Raw genomic sequence first — 20,933 nt, forward strand, 5'->3', positions numbered from 1 at the left:
TAATTTATTGTAGAATTACTTAAATTTAGTGTCATAAGTAACATTTATTGAAATTTATCTTTCAAAGATATTTCACCCATATTTTATTGAAATTTATATACCTATAACATTTATATGAATATTTAGTTTAAATTGTACTTTTAGTATGATGTGGTGCCTACGAGTTTATATTGTTGCACGAGTTCTTACAAGGTAAAGTGTAACTATTAATAAAACTAATTATATTCTCATTTTAGTTATTTTTTAAAGATGTACACCTTAATTATTGTAGAATTAATTAAATGTAGTGTCGTAACGTACCTTTGAATTTATGTTGTAGCACGAGTTTTTAAAATGTGTAACTATTAATAAAATAGAGTATTATCGTTTAGTTATCTTCCAAAGATAAACACTTTAATTTATTGCATAAACACTTGAATTTAATGTCATAAGTAACGATTGATATTTCATGTATATTTTATTAAAATTTACAAAACACACTTAAAATTTATCAATATGCAATGTAAATTCTACCTTTACTATCTGATATGATGTCTTCAAATTTATATTGTTACACAAGTTCTTAGGTAAATTGTAACTATTAATAAAACTAAGCTTATTTTATACATTTCAATTTATTATAAAAGTGTTTGGATTTAGTATCGTAACATTTTTTTCCTTGTAAGGAGTATCATAATGTTTTACATTCTACATAGAATTTAATGATTAAGATATTTTTTTTCCTTAAGGAGTATCATAAAGTTTTACATTTTACATAGAATTTAATGATTAAGATATTTTATTTTTCATGATGCATAAAATATATATGAATAAAATTTAATACTATTAATTTAATTTAAATGAAGATCAATGGTGATAAAATGTTTTTTTTTCCTAAGAAAAAGATGACATAAAAGTCTTAGAAAACCTAACATTTGAATTTTTTTTTTGTTGTTTCGTGTAATAATAAAAAAATACAGAGAATAGGTGGAAGACTATATTGTTGTACAAAACAAATAAAATTATATTCACAAAATATAAAATTGTAACAATATAATAAAATGATTGTTCCCTACATTTTAAAAAATAACAATAAAAGATGTTCCTTGTAGTCCGGTTAGTTTTCTCCGGTTCCCACAATACTAGCCGCACGTGCGTCCGGTTCTCTACCAACACCAACTACTACCGTTATTACCAAACCAAACCAATCTAGAAACTAAAAATTGTCCCCTAAACTCTCTGTAAATTTATATATGACCCTGAAGTTTTTAATATTTTAGAAAAACCCCCTTAAATAATAATCAAATTCGTAATTTCATTTGTTAAAAAAACAAAAAAAAAGCAATTTCATTTTATTATGATTATTATTTATTTTTATTTCTAAACAATCTCTATCGGAGCTTTCTGTCTTTTTAGGGTTCCGAAATTAGATTCGATCGTATCGCAACTCCTCTCGGTTTTCTCACCCACCATTTAATCTCATTTCATTCTGTTTTTGTCCCCTTAAATTACTTATATTCGATTTTGGCTTCCTTAGGGTTTCGAATTCGATTACAGTTCTACTTGCATTTGCAGTATTTTTTATTTTTTCTTTCCCAAATTCGAATTTTTGTCTTTTTAGAGTTAGGGTTTTGACCGATGATTCTCATTAACTTGTAAGTTGTGACCTCAGTTTCTGTTTTATTTTATGATTTTTTAAGTTGAATTGTGTTTTTCTTATTTTGCTTTCTTTGGGTTAATTACAGAGTAATTTTAGTTATTTAGGTTTGTTGAAATTTATATTCTTTTTTAGGGCAAGGACAAGAATTTAACTCAATTTGGTTCAATTTGATTTTACAGGCAATAAGTAAAGCTTTGATGTTGAAGAATTCTTTTTTTCTTGGTGGGTGGTGAGTTTTTGGTAAATTATTGACGCAAATATTTGCTGCAAACATGGATGCTTCACGAGAGGTTGGTGGCGTTCCAGGTCCAGTGCTTATTCCAATGCGGTTCGTGTGGCCTTATGGGGGTAGAAGTGTTTTTCTCAGTGGCTCTTTCACACGGTAATAGAAATGGATTGAACTTGATTTCAACGAATTAACTAACTCATTCTGGTTTAATGATCATGCGAATTGAGAATGAACCAAATAATAATAATAATTCTGATTGGCTTTTAATTTTGTAAAGGTGGTCTGAGCTTGTTCCTATGACACCAGTGGAGGGTTGCCCCACCGTTTTCCAGGCTATATACAGCCTATTGCCTGGATACCACCAGGTTAGTTGATTAAATTGGTTGGAGAACAATATGAATGCATGCATTATATTTTATAGCGATTTAATCTTTAGCAAGAAATTTTTTTTAGTGATTTAATGGATTTTTATTTTGAATACTTAGTTGATGATTTATATCCTTGATTTGATGGAAACATGTAATTCTACTTATGACATGCACTCTAGAGATACAGTATGGCATATTGAAATGGTGCTTTAAATGGTCACTTCCATGTAAAGACTATTAACGTAGGTTTAATATGTACATTACAATGTGAGAACCTGCTGTCTTCAGCAACCCACTAACCTTTATTGTAGAATTATGGACACTATGGATGCAATTATATAATGCAATTCAAAAGGGGTGCTTACATAGCAACTATTATAGTTTTTTGTTCCTCTTGTAGGCTTAGGTGCGGTGCAGAGATTCGAAGTAATAATATTAATAATGCATTTTAAATTGGAGGCTTATGTTTGTATGTATTATATACCCTGTGCAGTATAAGTTTTTTGTTGATGGAGAATGGCGACATGATGAGCACCAACCTTATGTGAGTGGCGAGTATGGCGTAGTGAACACTATCCTGTTGGCTACAGACCCTAGTTTCCTACCTAATCCAGTAATATCTCCTGGACCTAATATGGATGTGGATACTGAAGCCTTCCAGAATTTGGTAAGAACTAATGATTATTAATTTGCTATTAGATACTATTGATAACTAACTTTTCTTCTTTCTGTTTGTTTCACACTTTTGAGTTTTTTTTTTTCTTTTATGTATAGATGTATAGACTGTTTCTGGTTTTCTTTTGTACTATAGTCTCTAGTCAGTAATGTATGCGGTAAGTGGCGTTTCTTTGCTGTATGTTGTTTCTAGCGCATGGTGCATTCCTCTGGGCAGTAGTTATTGGAGATTATGGACTATTGATTTTGCTGTGTTACTGTTATTTTGTCTGGTTTTGTGACAACACAGGTTCGAATTACAGATGGTTCCTTGACTGAAGCAGTGCCAAGGATATCAGAGGCTGATTTGCAGGGCTCCCGACACCGCATTTCACTATTTTTGTCAACACGCACTGTATATGAGCTACTACCCGAGTCAGGCAAGGTTTGGATGCTTTTCCATTTGCCCCTTTTTGCGTGTCCTGTTTTTGTTGCTTTTTTTCCATTTTGACTATCTTTGGATAGGTTCTGTTTTAATAACTGTCTAGCTTTCAGGTTGTTGCGTTGGATGTTAATTTGCCTGTGAAGCAAGCATTCCATATATTGTATGAGCAGGTATCTTTTTTTTTTTTTTTCAATAATTTGCTTTTAGAATCATTCAAGGTTTTTTGTAATGTTTGAGATTTTACCTATGATTGTCACCACAAATGTTGTGAATTTAGGGGAACAATTGAGGAAGGTCTAATTATTTATATGGCTGTGGATTTCACCTAAGACTAAATCCACTTTTAACTAGACAAATAGACTACATTGGTGTTGCTGTTTGAGTTTCACTCTGTTGTTTTTAAACATTTTCTAGTATTTATTTGCTGCTGATCAAGTACTTGGTTTGAATTTTCTAAGTTTAAGTTATTTTCAGGGAATCCCTCTAGCGCCGCTTTGGGACTTCACGAGGGGACAGTTTGTTGGTGTTCTTAGTGCATTGGATTTTATATTAATTTTAAGAGAGGTATATCCATGTCTAGAACTATGATCTTTTCCTATTTATGAGCTCTTCTAGATTGATAAATCACTTTGTTGATTTCATGGATAAGCTTTCTTGCTCCTACAAAACATACAAAAAATTTGAAGTAATTTGGAGGTTCCCAAATTCTGTTGTTGGATAGTGTGACATGGTAAGATGAGAATAACACATGTCATGAAATATACTCTTGAATGTATATTGAAATATTTGTTTCTGGATTTTGTTTTGCAGTCAATTTGACTTGCTTTAAATATGATCTAGAGGCTTGGTCGTGCTTTTATTTATTTGAAATTTCACTTTATTTCATTTCTCATCTTTTTCCAAACATGTCATTTGACATTTGACATGAGCAATTGATTTTTCACCTGATTATTTTTTTTGTTTTAATTATTCCATCAATTTGTTTGATGGGTGAAATTGTTCAGATTTTTTGTTTGTTTGTTAAAAATTAAATTTAATAATACCGTGACATGTATGTTTCCAAAATTATTTCTGAGTTTGTAATTATATTATATACTAACTTGACTGTTACTTTTAGCTTGGGAATCATGGTTCTAATCTGACAGAAGAAGAGCTTGAAACACATACTATATCTGCTTGGAAAGAGGGAAAAGCATATTTGAACGGACAAGTTGACGAGCATGGAAGAGCATTGCCAAGACTTCTTGTCCATGTGAGAATTTTGCTTCTTGAATTTTACTATGCTTATTCAGTAGGCTTAATTATGAAGATTATTGTTGTGCCTTGGTGTGTTGCACGATAAGTGCAGACTTTAGTGCTCTAGAAACGTTGCTGAGCGCAGAACTAGGTCACTAGGTAATATTGTCTCGCAATTTCAATCTCACGTGAGTAAAGTTTTTTATGAGAAAATATTAAGTCATTCTGCTAGTAACCAACTTGGGCCTGCTATGAGTTTGGGTGATTTGTAGGTTAAAGTGTAGAAAAAAAATGAGTTTGATAATTTGTTTCCACGGTTCTTTAATTAATTTTTCGTCTCATTTTTCAACATTTGATATTACGTCCTCAGAGCTACCAGTGGTACGGAGAAAACTATTCAACAATTCTTTTGTGTTATTTCTTATGCAGGGTGGACCATATGATAATTTGAAAGATGTTGCTCTGAAGATTATACAGAATGAGGTTGCTACTGTTCCAATTATCAATTCATCGACTGAAGACGGTTCTTTTCCCCAACTGTTACATCTTGCTTCACTTTCTGGAATACTAAAATGTATGCTGTTTTGATTGTGCCTTTAAAGTTACAATAGCTATGTAGTTGTTTTTACAAATGGTATTAGTTTTCAGGTATTTGCAGGTATTTTAAGCATTGTTCTAGTTCATTGCCCATACTCCAACTACCAATTGGTGCAATTCCTGTCGGTACATGGGTTCCCCAAATTGGAGAATCAAATGGACGGCCATTAGCTATGTTGAGACCAAGTGCTCCTCTTAGTTCAGCGCTAAATTTGTTAGTTGAAGGTGTGTATAATCTTATGTTGGGTGTTGGGGGGGGTGGGGGGGTTGGGGGGTGGGGGGTGGGGAACACATCTCATATATATACATTTTAGAAGCCTTTAAGTGTTTTTGTTGAATTGATCGAACAAGATTCAGTTTTCTTATTTCACTGCCCCATGGCAATAAGCATTTAAATCTAATGATTACTCTGCTACAAAATGTTTGCCAAGCACTGAAGTGGGCTTGCATGGTTTGCTCTTAAAATGTTTTGAGGTTTGAGTTCCCCCGAGCACTATGTAGCAATTGTTATAGTTTCTTATTCCTCAATTATTGTAATGTTGGGCGGATAGAGCAAATTAAAAATAATAATAATAATAATAATAAAGTGCGAAGCTGTGATCCATTTAAGTTCATGTGTATGACGATAATGCCTTATGATAGATTTTGCTTACACATACTTAATAATTATAATTTATTAATTGAAAGGTAACAAGCAGATGATATTGGTGGGAAAATGTATACTTGTCCAATTTTGAAGTAATTATGCCACTATGTTTTCATTTTGCTAACACTCTTACCCTACTCTTTTTTTTTTCTTTTTTGGCAGCTCAAGTAAGTTCAATACCTATAGTTGATGATAACGACTCCTTGCTGGATATATATTGTCGGAGGTCAGTTATTAAAGTTCAATACCTAAATATTGCTTCTTTGATTACAAACTATGTCGGTAGTCCTCAAAAAAAAAGTTGTGTTGTGATACCTGTTTTTCTTTTGATAATTTGTGTTGTGATACTTTGATTATGATATTTAGTTTTTCTTTGTACTGTATTAATTTACTGTGTTTTTTATGTTTCAATTGTTACTTACAGTGATATTACAGCTTTGGCTAAAGATAGGGCTTACACGCATATTAATCTCAATGAAATGACAATTCATCAGGTAAGTTTTGTAACTTATAAAAGTTTTAACTTGTCATATTTAATGGCATGTTTACTTACTTGGAAAGGGGATCATAAGTATGGTAATAATTCCTATTCTATTGTTTACTAAAATAAAGAATGGGAAAACTTGGTTAAGGAGTAAAAGAAAGGGGATACTTTTCTGTACAATTTTTTAAGGAATGTCACTAAGAGTAACGCCTTCTATTTATTATTTTTTTTAATATATTAAATGACAATTTTGTTATTTGAACTTTATCTTACAAAATAACTACGTTATGTTATATCTTAATCAAAAAGGGCAATTTGGTCAATTTAATTATTCCAGTTTTGGTTTTCAATAAAGTAAGCAAGGTAAAATCATTATGATTCCGCTTCTATATAATTTTAGTAAACAACATCTTTCAAAAGATTCTGATTTTTTTCCATTTATTCTGTTACATTTCTCTATTAATTTATTCTGATTTACCCATAAAATTTGTTTTATCGATTAGTAGAACTAGTTGTTAAAGTCAATTTTATGGAATTTTATTGAGACTTAATGTCAAATTTTAAGACAAGAAAAGGCATGAACTGTGGTGTGAAGGATAAATATTGACTGCAAAGGCATGTTTTCTTTCTGGGGTGACTTAGAAATAATAACAATACAGTTCAACTGCAAAAGAAAGAAATTTACATTTGTGGCACTCTGTAGGCACTGCAGTTGGGACAAGATGCATACGCTCCTTATGAACCTAGAAGTCAGAGATGTCAGATGTGCTTACGTTCTGATTCACTGCATAAAGTGATGGAGCGGTTGGCAAATCCAGGTAAATTAGTTATCCTTTTTCCTTGTGTGCTTTCTTAAATATGTCGTCTGGGCAGAAATTTGATCATGGTAGCTTTACTGCCAATGGAGGAGAATTAGTCATCATTTTGTTTGCATATTTCCATAAATTCGTCGACTGGACTGGACACTGGAAGCATTATTGTCAGTAGTCTGTACATTAATGGAAATTTTGCTATCTCCTTTACCTGGGACAGGGTTTTTTCTCCTGCCTTGAACTTATAGTCAAATCTGGGATGTCCATTTATTACTCAAAGAAATGTACATAATATACTGTGCTAACCAAAAAAAAGAAAATCTAGAGCATGGGTTACCAAACTTTGTGGAGCCTTCTGGTTTTCTCTGCGTTGGCTTTACGTTTGATACCCTGGGCAATATTCATAAGCTAAATTTTGTGCAGTTTTTCGTGTTATGGACGAAATATCTAGTCATTAAAGGTTATGATGTTGAAAGACGTGTTACAATCCATTTAAAAATGTTGACACTAAGTATTGATTTTACTTATCCAATATTATGGTAACCTTTCTCTTGCATGTGTTCAGGTGTTAGACGACTTGTTATTGTGGAGGCTGGAAGCAAGCGAGTTGAAGGCATTGTTTCACTGAGTGATATTTTCAGGTTCTTGCTTGCTTAGGTCAAAACAATGGCGGGAAATCATAAAAGGGGTTGACGCTGTTGCTGTGGTTTTGGGCTGCAAACTTGGTTTCTGCTAATCATTCATTCATGATCCTACCCAACTGTTCGTTAGAGAATCCAGTGCTTTGCTCGGTGACTTTGATCTCATTTCTCATTGAATATACAATTGGATTGGCCTCTTTGCTTCGTTTCCTGGTTTTTTAGAATATCAGGCAAAAGGAAAAGAGGCCTGTAAATTTGAGAGGATTTCATTCCCTCCGGAAATTTGTTGGTCTTCTTCCCCGCTTCCCCTTATTTTTATTGACCTCATTTGTGCTGCTGATGTAGATGGAAATGTTACCGGCTAGCCAGGGACTTGTATTAGTCTTTTGTCACCATGAAGGCAAAAAAGGGAAAAAAAAAAGTATAAAAAAAAGGATGTGGTAAAATTGTTTGGGGAAGGAAGAACATTGAACCATTGAAATTATTGTGTTATGCTCACTTGTTAACCTGTAATTGGCTTTTGGTTATATTTCACCTTTTTTTTTTGCAGTTCAATCCTTTCGAAGATGGCTTATTATTAAGTGTGGGCAAGGTGAGATGCTATTAATGAAGGGCAATGTTTTAGGCATTAGAAAACTAGAGTGTTAAATGGATGGATTCTAGTATTAATTAATTCTTTTCCCTAATGAAAATAATATAAGATAATGAAATTCGTAACAAAATAAATCGATCTGGGATGATCCTATGTTGGACTTTTATTTCTTTCTTTCTTTCTTTCTTTTCATTCTACTTTGTTATATTTTTATTTCTTTTCATTCTAATTTGTACTCCAGTCCATGGCAAAGGTCTTGTTCACGACATCTAGACTTTGGTCAATGTCTCTCTAATTTGAGCCAAGCCTTATAACTGTCCGCCACATAGGTCATTGGTCACGTTTGCACCAAATAAATAATGGTCGGTATTACATAAGTATTAAAGTGTAACTAATTAAACTACATAAGTAATATTTACTCAAAAAAAAAAAACTACATAAGTAATAATTTAATTAGTACTAATGCTGCAAATTTTATATGAAATTTTCACCATATTTTTTAATTTGTTATATTCCCTTGAGAAATGATTGCTGGTGGATATGACATGTCAACTTTATACGAATTTTATTGGTTAGGATTGTAAAAATTAGACGGGAATTGAAAATGAGTCGCAAAAAATTATAATAGGTCAAACAAAATTCGCTTAATATGAATTTGATAGATTTTTTTTTAAAATAAAACAAAATAAAAAATTATTAATAATAATATAACTATGTAAAAATATATATTTAATGATTTTATGTTAGAGTTAAAAAAATTAATTTTAATTTTCTTTAAAAAGAAATTAAAAATAGTTTAAATTTTAAAATTTTTATTATATATAAAAAAATTATATAAATAAATGTACATAATTTTTTTAATAGAATTTGAAATTTATCATTTTTATACAACTCCAACTTAATTAATAGCAAATAGGTTAAAGTGGATCAACACGAACACGACACGATTTCTTGCAGATTAAGTTAGTGTTGAGAAAATTAGACAATGGTCGAAAATGGGTAGACACGCCTAAAATAAAATGTAGAAGCGAGTCAAATAAATATAACACGAACACTACATAATAATGATACATTTTACCACCCCTAATGGTTGCTCATTAATGAGTACAGACTACAGTGCTAAATGATTACCGTATATATTTTGATAGAGTGATTTGAATCACAAAGACAAACGTCGATGTAAATGGACATTCAGCCAACAGGCTAATTGTCGAGCCAAAAGATATATATACCCCGAAGATTTAGACAAAACCACTTGAGGCCATCTCAAAAAAGGCACATAGCCTAAATAAACAATTTAAGAAAACCTACAAAATAAATACACAAAGTAGAAAATTGATTAGCACACTAAACAAACGAAATGAAAAGAAATATTATATAAGAAAAATGTCCAGGTATTTTCCTTTTCTGACAAGAAATAAAATTTAAGGATTTTTTCAATATTATACTTAAAATTAATTTTATTTACAAAAATACCTTTAAGAAAATTATTTGCACAAATATCGTTATGTCACGTTAGCATACATATCAAAATTTAAAACAATTATCGAAAATGAAAAAAACTAGAAATATCTCGTTTTCAGAAATTTTTGCTCTTTGGGGAGTTTTGAAAAAAGTAACTATTTAGTTGCTTTTGATGTGAATAAGATATTAATTGGTTACTTTTTGGGATAATTCTATAAATATGGTAAGGAAACTTAATAAGAAAAAATATGCTATTTAAAATAAAAACTTAACATATATGGGATTGAATTACTATAAAAGATATTAAAATTCCCTTCATATATATTTTTTTAAAAAAATAAAACAAATGAACTACAGTGATCGCCAGAGTTGTCACCGGTGCCGGAAAAGGCACCAGAATTTGCTGTCGACAACGAAAAAATTGCCGAATATGCTGCCGACGCAAGGAAAGTCACCAGAGTTGATGCCGGCGTTGAAGAAGTCATCGGAATTGTCATTATCGCCGAAAAAATCACCGAAAAAATGCCAAAAAACTAGTTTCTTAAGGAGAAACCAATTTTTTGGTGATTTTTTTGGTAATTTTTTCGACGACAATGCGAATTTTGATAAATTTTCTAGAGTTGGTGTCGGTACCAAAAAAGTCACCGGAGTAGCTGCTAGTGTCAAAAAAGTCGTTGGAGTTGCTACCGACGCCATCGTCAGAATTGACATTGTCGTCAGAAAAATTACTAGAAAAGTCGTTGCTTTCTTGATGAAGAAACTAGCTTCTTGGTAATTTTCCCAGCGACTATGTCATTTCGATGACTTTTTTGAAGTTTACTGTCGGTGCCGAAAAAGTTACCGGAGTAGCTGCCAGTGTCAGAAAAATCATTAGAGTTGGCATTGTCACCGAAAAAATCACCAAGAAAGTGGTTTCTTCATCAAGAAACCGATTTCTTCATCAAGAAACTTGTTAAGTTTCTTGTTAAGTTTCTTGGTGATTTTTTCAGTGATTTTTCTGCCGACAATGCCAATTTCGACGAATTTTTCAGTGTCGGCAGCAACTCTGATGACTTTTTTGGCATTGACAACTACTCCGATGATTTTTTCAACACCGACAGCAAGCTTCGGCAACTTTTCGAGCACCAGTGACAAATAAAACTACCTAAACAAATAAAAACATTAAATATGGAATTTAAAAACCTAATTTACATATATATGGCAATCAAATACCATAAAAAGACCTAAAAACAAAAAATAACCATATAAAATGGTCAAACTTAAAATTGACATATTTAACAAAAGAACTTTTAAAATCTAATAGTAAGTGTAATTTTCTTTTACTTTTTCATTAAAAATTTATTTCATAAATTTACATATATATATATAAATAATAAAATAACAATTTTAATATGTGAGAAACATATATTTTTTTTGTCTCTAAAAAAGGATGGCTAATATTTAAAAAAAACTTTTTTGTTTTGTTTTTTTTATATATATATTTTTAGGCTATGTTATGTTATTTTATTGTTTAAGATACCTTGAGGTTATTTTTTTAATGTAACTCATATGATGTTTCAGATACTATTAATTTTATTTACAAATTATTTTATAAACTTATTAAAATAGTTTTATAAAAATAAGTTTACTTTTATTTAATCTTATCTAAATATAAAAATAAAAAAATATGTTTTTTTAGTAATTTTTTAAGTTGTTTGATACAATATTGTTTATTTATTTATTAACAAAATATAAAAAAATAAGTTTTAGTAACTTATAAAGTTGTTTGATATATACTGATTTAAACTTTGTTTACTTATTAGTTAATTAAATATTAAGAGACTAAACGTGCGTTTGGTAATATTTTTTTAATCAATTTTTGCTTTTAAATTAGAAAAGTGAAAATATTTTCTAAAATTATGTTCTATAAAAGTATTTTTACTTTTTAATTTTTTAATTAAAAATCTAAATTTTGAAAATAAATAAAAAAAAAGAATTACTTTCAATTTTTTTTAAATACTTTTTTTAATCAATATTTTGGACTCCGACCCCAACTTAAACTTTGGAAACCGAACTTGGACTTGGCACCAGACTTGTACCCGCCCCCAGTCTCGACCTCAGACCCGGTCCCAGACCCGACTTAAATAAAATCAATAAATGAAAATAAAAATAAAATTTACATGAAATTAATTAAAAATCTAAATTTTGAAAATAAAAAAAAAAGAATTACGTTCAAATTTTTTTAAATAATTTTTTTAATCAATATTTTGGACTCCGACCCCAACTTAAACTTTGGAAACCGAACTTGGACTTGGCACCAGACTTGTACCCGCCCCCAGTCTCGACCTCAGACCCGGTCCCAGACCTGACTTAAATAAAATCAATAAATGAAAATAAAAATAAAATTTACATGACACACTTTTATTTTTTGTTTTTAAAATTAAAAAATAGAAGTGGTTATATAAGACATTTTTTATTTTTCAAAATAATTTTTTTTTAAAAAAAAATTACTTATACTTTTGTGATTAGAAAATTTAAAAATAAAAGTGTTACCAAACGCCACTTAAAATGTTACTTTTGATTCAGGTCATCTTCTTCGGTGATGGTAAAAAAATATATGCTTTCCACATCTTTTTTTTATATAATTTACATTTACTTGTATGTTTGAGTTTTGAGTTGTAACTCTTTTCTTTTATTTGTATTTTGTGCTTTGGGATTGTAACTCTTTGTTTAATATATTGTCCTTGTAATATTTTGCTTAGAGTTGTAATTTTCTTAATCTTTTATTCATTTTATTTTATTCTTCCATTGTAATCTCTCTTTTATTTCTAACAAACTCTCCCAATGATTTTTGGAAGATGTTGTGGCATTTGACCACGTAAGGTGAGTGCGTACGGCGGAGGATCTCCATCTCGCGGTAGAGTTGGCGACAGTAATTTGAATTGGATCGAATATTATCTTGGATGATTTTCAGAGGATAGATTTCTGAGGTTTCCTTATGGCAGACTTTGTAAACTGTTTTGCCATTTCCCCTTCCGAGAACTTGAATCTTCCCAAGATCGGGAGCTGAGTAAGGCGCAGAGGAAGATGACCAGTTGAATTCGGTGGCGGCGGGGTGGAAGTAGGAGGTAGTGGGAGAGAGATCCTTTTTATTTTTAGAAATATTAATTTTTAAAAATTATGGGACCCATTTTATGAATTTTAATTTAATTTTTACAAAATGATTTAAACAATTGAAGTAAATTTAAAAATAAATATTTCTATTAGTACTAGGATTACAAAATGAGATAGTATTAGGATTGACGGACTCAATGCAATTTTAAAGTATACCCAAACTACTATAATGATAAATAATAAAATCACAAACTATATATCCTATTAGTACTAGAAGTAGGGTTTTGACCAAGTTAATTAGTTAAATTTTGAATATATTGAACTATATTTCTACTTCAAATAGAACTATATACGTAGCTATAAATAATAATAAGTGGAGATTTATTTCAGTTAATTTCATTTCGACGTACTTAATTTCAAAACAATTAAAAACCTTAATTTGTATTATATATTTGGATCAAATTAATCTTGAATTAATTAATTTAATTAATTAATAATGGCGCCTTCCATGAAACTGAAACTGGGAGATCGAGTAGAAGTTCACGAACGCGGCCATGCATCCAGCGACCCATACTTTCCGGCCACCGTTATCCGTACTCCGCTGAAGATGAAGCCTCATGTTACACTCCTGTACGTTGAGTACGGAATCCGTACATCATCTTCTGATCATCATAATCCCTTGGAGAATCCCCTTAGGGAAATAGTGAATGCGGACAACGTTAGGCCGCCATTGTTGCCGGCCAAGGAGCTGGTTGTTTTCAAGGAAGGCGATGATGTGGAGTTTTTCTTTCGGAACAGATGGTTCCGCGGTGTGGTTGTGAGTGTGAATGTAGAGGGGTTGAGGTACACTGTAAGGTTACGCGATTCAACTCGACCAAGTGTAATGGTATGTTTACACCACAATTTAAGGCTTCATAGAGAATGGAATAATGGAGCTTGGAACCCACCTCTTCCACAAGATTGTGTTGATTTTATTAATTTGCAGATGAGGACTAATAAAATAAGGACCAAGAAGGACCCATTGAAGGTGAAGGTGAAGGTGAAGAGTATGAAAGTGAAGATCTGCAGTACTACTCCAATTAAGGACAACTCATTAATGGATCAGAGTTCTTCTACTTCTAATAATAAACCACTAAACAATATTACTGTCAAAGAGGAGATAATATTTAAAAATGAGTGTAATGTTGTTTAGTAATACTAATTAATGCACACAAATATATATTATTGGCCTCCTCCTTAATTATTATTATGCTAATGTTTTGGTCCCATAAATGACTGTCCCAAAGCACCCTACCATTTTTTTTTATATATCTGAATAGGTATTTTCAATTTTTTATAGGGGAATTACTTTATATACTGTTTTTTTTAATTTCTTTTTTCAAATTTACGGTTTGGGTTTTTAAAGTGGTTGCAACGCTTATTGTAATAGGGGTTTGTATACGATTTTTTGTTGCGATTTAAGTTGAAGCGCTAGTTACATAATAAGGGTTTCTATATAAAATTTTGTAAGAATGCAAAAATAAAAAACATCTAGAAGTGTAAAAATGAAAAAAAAAAAACCCTATTTTATATCATGGTATTAGCAAATAATCGATGTCATAAATTCTGTTATGACAATTATGGAACACTGTTAACTATTCTTTATTTCGTAAATAAATATCATTTACAAAATTGTAATATATAGTTTGTTTACAAAAAAAATAAGTGGAAAAATTATATTGTATGACCACTCGACTGTACTCATCTTAATTTTGAATAATTACTATTTTTGTCTTGTGAAATTTTAACACTATATGATCTTGCACTCTAAAATATACGTACAACTTGCTAAAAATTTCCCATAAAATATAACAGTTATATAATTATGTTTCTTCTGTTAGCATCTGTTACTTTCATTGTTAAAAAATTAGTATTTTTATCTACTGAACTTTAATCACAAAATAAAACCTAAATGAAGACATCCAGTTATGAAAATTATATCAAAAAATTAATAAAATTAAAAAAAATTAAGAGAAAAAAAACTAAATAGTATAATATAAAAAATAATCAAAAATACAAAATGTAATTGATTTATGAAAGTTTCTACTTACAAAAATGAAATTATATATAGAGTAAATAATGACATAAGTACCCAAGGTTTTAAGTTTGTAAGCGGCATAAACCCAATGTTTATTTTTAGCAGCATAAATACCCAATGTTAGTAAAACTGTAATTTTCAGTACAGACGTTATTCTGAATTTATTAAAGGAACACTTGGAAGTAACTGACACTAAATATTTCTGTCTAGACTTGATGATCTAGAATCTGGACCTTATATGTAGCCTGTTTAAGAAAATAACAGAGTTTGTACTGAAAAAATTAGAGAAAAATTACAGTTTTACAAACATTGAGTACTTATGTCGCTTAAAATAAACATTGAGATTATCCCACTTACAAACTTAAAACTTTAGATACTTATGCCGCTATTTACCCTTATATATATAAAAAATCATAACAAAAAATGTTCCATACGAGTTAAATGAGTTAATTCTTTTCCTTAAAGTTAGATCCCAATTAAAATGTTCTCATTCACCAAGTATTTTTACAACTACAATATTCTAAAAAAATCAGTATAAATTCTCGGATATGATTCTCTCCATTCAGGTCAGGTGAGATTTACAGTTCTTTAGTTGTAAAATCTTTATAGAGAAAAGGGTGAGAGAACAACTTCGATGCAAACCATCTTTTTTTACTTGATTCAATCTGCAAACGAAGCTCTATAAACTCATCAGAAACGCTTTTTGGCAGACTTGGCAGCTCACTGAAACATATAGCGCACATTAATGTAGGCCAATCATGTTTCTAACCTGTCGAAAGTAGCAGAAAATGACCCATATAAAGCTCCATTAGAGTCAGATCCAAACTCCAGATATCTTCAGCGTAACCATCGTAATTTTTGCAATATGTCTGCGAATCGAACCTATCCGAACTCATGTAAGCACACATTCCTTGTGGCGGACTTTTTATATATCTGAATAGGTATTCTCAATTTTTTATAGGAGAATTACTTCGTATACTGTTTTTTTAATTTTTTTTTTCAAATTTACGGTTTGGGTTTTTAAAGTGGTTACAACGCTAATTGTAATAGGGGTTTCTATACGATTTTTTGTTGCGATTTAAGTTGAAGCGCTAGTTACATAATAAGGGTTTCTATATAGAATTTTGTAAGAATGCAAAAATAAAAAATATTTAGAAGTGTAAAAATGAAAAAAAAAACCCTATTTTATATCATGGTATTAGCAAATAATCGATGTCATAAATTCTGTTATGACAATTATGTAACACTGTTAACTATTCTTTATTTCGTAAATAAATATCATTTACAAAATTGTAATATATAGTTTGTTTACAAAAAAATAAGTGGAAAAATTATATTGTATGACCACTCGACTGTACTCATTTTAATTTTGAATAATTACTATTTTTGTCTTGTGAAATTTTAACACTATATGATCTTGCACATTAAAATATACGTACAACTTGCTAAAAATTTCCCATAAAATATAACAGTTATATAATTATGTTTCTTCTGTTAGCATCTGTTACTTTCACTGTTAAAAAATTAGTATTTTTATCTACTGAACTTTAATCACAAAATAAAACCTAAATGAAGACATCCAGTTATGAAAATTATATCAAAAAATTAATAAAATTAAAAAAAATTAAGAGAAAAAAAAACTAAATAGTATAATATAAAAAATAATCAAAAATACAAAATGTAATTGATTTATGAAAGTTTCTACTTACAAAAATGAAATTATATATAGGGTAAATAATGGCATAAGTACCCAAGATTTTAAGTTTGTAAGCGGTATAAACCCAATGTTTATTTTTAGCAGCATAAGTACCCAATGTTAGTAAAACTGTAATTTTCAGTACAGACTTTATTGTGAATTTATTAAAGGAACACTTGGAAGTAACTGACACTAAATATTTCTGTCTAGACTTGATGATCTAGAATCTGGACCATGTAGCCTGTTTAAGAAAATAACAGAGTTTGTACTGAAAAAATTAGAGAAAAATTATAGCTTTACAAACATTGGGTACTTATGTCGCTAAAAATAAACATTGAGATTATGTCACTTACAAACTTAAAACTTTAGATACTTATGCCGCTATTTACCCTTATATATATAAAAAATCATAACAAAAAATGTTCCATACGAGTTAAATCAGTTAATCCTTTTCCTTAATGTTAGTTCCCAATTAAAATGTTCTCATTCACCAAGTATTTTTACAACTACAATATTCTAAAAAAATCAGTATAAATTCTCGGATATGATTCTCTCCATTCAGGTCAGGTGAGATTTACAGTTCTTTAGTTGTAAAATCTTTACAGATAAAAGGGTGAGAGAACAACTTCGATGCAAACCATCTTTATTTTTTTACTTGATTCAATCTGCAAACGAAGCTCTATAAACTCATCAGAAACGCTTTTTGGCAGACTTGGCAGCTCACTGAAACATATAACGCACATTAATGTAGGCCAATCAGGTTTCTAACCTGTCGAAAGTAGCAGAAAATGACCCATATAAAGCTCCATTAGAGTCAGATCCAAACTCCAGATATCTTCAGCGTAACTATCGTAATTTTTGCAATAAGTCTGCGAATCGAACCTATCCGAACTCATGTAAGCACACATTCTGACGAAGGATTTTGCTTACCCCAAAATTGACGATCTTAACTTCCATTTTTGAATTCACTAACAGATTGGCTGGTTTGATATCATGATGAATAATTTTGTGTGAGTGAAGGTAGTGAAGATCGTTGAGTACTTTCTTTGCTATGTCAGCAACTTTGGATTCAGAGAAAGCTCCTTATGACTTGAGAACATTCTCTATGGTTCCTGAATCCATATATACTCCATGACTATACCAAACTCTCCCGATGGTTTTTGGAAGATGTTGTGGCATTTGACCACATGAGGTGAGTCCGTATGGCAGAGGATCTCCATCTCGTGGTAGAGCTGGCGATAAAAATTTGAATTGGAATTGTCGTGGGTGATTTTCAGCAGCGTAGATTTTTGAGGTTTCCTTGTGGCGGACTTTGTAGACTGTGTTGGGTTTGTGCCCTAAATAAAACTCATTTCAATATAATCAATTTTATTAGTTAATAAAGACCAGAAATAACATTTTATGTTGCATGGTTCACATGATTTATTTCATGATTATAATCATATGTATTTGTTAATGATTATAGTGTTGTCAGCACAGTGGAATATAATCTTGATTATATGTTCGAAAGTTTATTCCCTGATTTGTCAGTTCACTAGATTTAGACTGGCATGATAATCAGCGATAGGTATGCTTACACCTTGGATAAGTGTTATGTCTTTTCTAGGGCATTGGCAAAGTTTACCAGTGTCGGATGTATGGAGTAAACATTGGAAGGGACCGATATTGAACTTTGATTAGATATGTTAAATTTACCGTAATATCTATTCAATTCAATATCACTTAGTTGATCCTAGATCAAATGATCTTAATCCTGATATGAGTAGGTTCGATCTCAAGAGTATTATACATGTTCTTTGATTTGTTAGTTAAGCCTACTTTTGGGTCAGGGTGATACATACATTTTGGGAACATGATAGTATAATTGAGTGGGAGCGCTAAACATAGATATGGAATCTATAACTTCAAGAAGTGAAACGATGATTTCCTTCGAGCTTGGCTAAACAGAGATAAATGGTTGAGTACTCATTTCACTTCGCTGAAATATCATTTATACGGAGCTAAGTGTTTTAAGGATAAAATACATTGAAGGGTGTAACAGTAATTTAATCTCTATACAATGTAGATCATCTATTAGAGGATCATTGATCAAATTAGGATTAATATAACAATGGATAATTAATAGCGTGTCTATATCGTAGAACATATAGAGCGCTCTATATGACTGAGAGTGCAATTCCAAGTTCTATGCGTGGATGCAACAAGGAATTAATAAGTCAGTGGATTTACTTGGTGAATTCTTGGTCTGCTTATTGGAAGCTCGGTTATATAGGCCCATGGTCCCCATACTAGTTGAGACCATACTGCTTGTAAGACTCAGTTAATTGATTTTAATTAATCAATTATAATTCTAAAGTTAGACTATGTCTAGTTTATGATTTTTCACTAAGCAAGGGCAAAATTGTGAAGAAAAGAGATTCTAGGTTTAATTTGTTGATTAAGAGACTTTATATGTCTAATTAATAAATATATTAAATGACAATATTATTTAATAATTAATTTTAGTTATTAAATAATTGGAATTGGCATTTAAATGGTTAAATTGGAAAATTGGCGTTTTTGAAAAAACGGGATAGAAAAATGACAAAATGACAAAATTGCAAAGTGGTTGAAGTAAATCACCGGAGAAGCTGCCAGTGTCAAAAAAGTCGTTGGAGTTGCTACCGACGCCATAAAAGTCGTCAGAATTGACATTGTCGTTATAAAAATCACCGAAAAATTTACCAAAAAATTGGTTTCTTCATAAAGAAATTGGTTTCTTGATGAAGAAACTAGTTTTTTGGTAATTTTTCCAGCGACTATGTCATTTCGTGATGACTTTTTTATAGTTTGCTGTCGGTGCCGAAAAAGTTACCGGAGTAGCTGCCACTGCCAGTGTTAGAAAAGTCGTGAGAGTTGGCATGGTCACCGAAAAAATACCAAGAAAGTGGTTTCTTCATCAAGGAACTTGTTAAGTTTCTTGGTAATTTTTTCAGTGAATTTTCCAGCGACAATGCCAATTTCGACAAATTTTTCAGTGTCTGCAGCAACTCTGATGATTTTTTTGGCACCGACAGCTACTCCGATGATTTTTCCGACACCGACAGCAAGCTCCGGCGACTTTTCCAGCACGAGTGACAAATAAAACTACCTAAACAAATAAAAACATTAAATATGGAATTTGAAAACCTAATTTACATATATATGGCATATCAAATACCATAAAAAGACCTAAAAACAAAAAATAACCATATAAATTGGTCAAACTTAAAATTGTCATATTTAACAAAAGAACTTTTAAAATCCCATAGTAAGTGTAATTTCCTTTTACTTTTTCATTAAAAAATTTATTTCATAAATTTACATATATATAAATAATAAAATAACAATTTTAATATGTGAGAAACATATATTTTTTTATCTCTAAAAAATGATGGTTAATATTTAAAAAAAAACTTTTTTGTGTGTGTGGCTATGTTATGTTATTTTATTGTTTAAGATACCTTGAGGTTATTTTTTTTTAATGTAACTCATATGATGTTTTAGATACCATTCATTTTATTTACAAATTATTTTATAAACTTATTAAAATAATTTTATAAAAATAAGTTTACTTTTATTTAATCTTGTCTAAATATAAAAATAAAATTAATATATTTTTTAGTAATTTATTAAGTTGTTTGATACATTAAATTTTTTTTAAATTTAAATATTTTTTATTTATTTATTAACAAAATATATAAAAAAAAAAATACTTTTTAGTAGCTTATAAAGTACTGATTTAAACATTGTTTACTTATTAGTTAACTAAATATTAATGGTTAACTAAATATTAAGAGACTAAAGGTGGGTTTGGTAACATTTTTTTAATCAATTTTTGTTTTTAAATTAGAAAAGTGAAAATATTTTCTAAAATTATGTTCTATAAAATTATTTTTACTTTTTAATTTTTCAATTAAAAATCTAAATTTTAAAAATAAAAAAAAAAGAATTACTTTCAATTTTTTTAAATAATTTTTAATCAATATTTTAGACTCCGATCCCAACTTAAACTTTAGAAACCGAACTTGGACTTGGCACCGGACTTGTACCCGCCCCCAGTCTCGACCTCAAACCCGGTCCCAGACCCGACTTAAATAAAATCAATAAATGAAAATAAAAATAAAATTTACAGAACACACTTTTATTTTTTGTTTTTAAAATTGAAAAATAGAAGTGGTTATATAACACATTTTTATTTTTCAAAAATAATTTTTTTTTAAAAAAAAATTACTTATATTT

The 20,933-nt window shown here is 30.1% G+C and overlaps 1 protein-coding gene across 1 annotated transcript; it reads left to right on the top strand.

The window, feature by feature from the left end:
- Positions 1-1,314: 1,314 nt before the first annotated feature.
- On the top strand, positions 1,315-8,300 carry LOC115722245 (sucrose nonfermenting 4-like protein). The gene is made up of 14 exons (XM_030651400.2): positions 1,315-1,634; positions 1,819-2,021; positions 2,146-2,233; positions 2,730-2,903; positions 3,201-3,335; positions 3,446-3,505; positions 3,810-3,899; positions 4,453-4,587; positions 5,001-5,145; positions 5,220-5,393; positions 5,977-6,040; positions 6,239-6,308; positions 7,002-7,116; positions 7,676-8,300. Exons 2-14 carry the CDS (start codon positions 1,912-1,914, stop codon positions 7,765-7,767), a joined length of 1,452 nt encoding a protein of 483 aa, XP_030507260.1. The 5' UTR covers positions 1,315-1,634; positions 1,819-1,911; the 3' UTR covers positions 7,768-8,300.
- The last annotated feature ends 12,633 nt before the right edge of the window (positions 8,301-20,933 follow it).

This window comes from Cannabis sativa, chromosome 9 (genome assembly GCF_029168945.1).
Source record: "Cannabis sativa cultivar Pink pepper isolate KNU-18-1 chromosome 9, ASM2916894v1, whole genome shotgun sequence".
Taxonomy (NCBI): domain Eukaryota; kingdom Viridiplantae; phylum Streptophyta; class Magnoliopsida; order Rosales; family Cannabaceae; genus Cannabis; species Cannabis sativa.

Bases quoted from the DNA above. Each gene is read 5' to 3' on its own strand.
- LOC115722245 (XM_030651400.2), top strand. From the start codon at position 1,912: ATGGATGCTTCACGAGAGGTTGGTGGCGTTCCAGGTCCAGTGCTTATT. The intron at 2,904-3,200 runs GTAAGAACTAAT...GTGACAACACAG, and splicing joins CTGAAGCCTTCCAGAATTTG to GTTCGAATTACAGATGGTTC. The intron at 3,900-4,452 runs GTATATCCATGT...TGTTACTTTTAG, and splicing joins TTATATTAATTTTAAGAGAG to CTTGGGAATCATGGTTCTAA.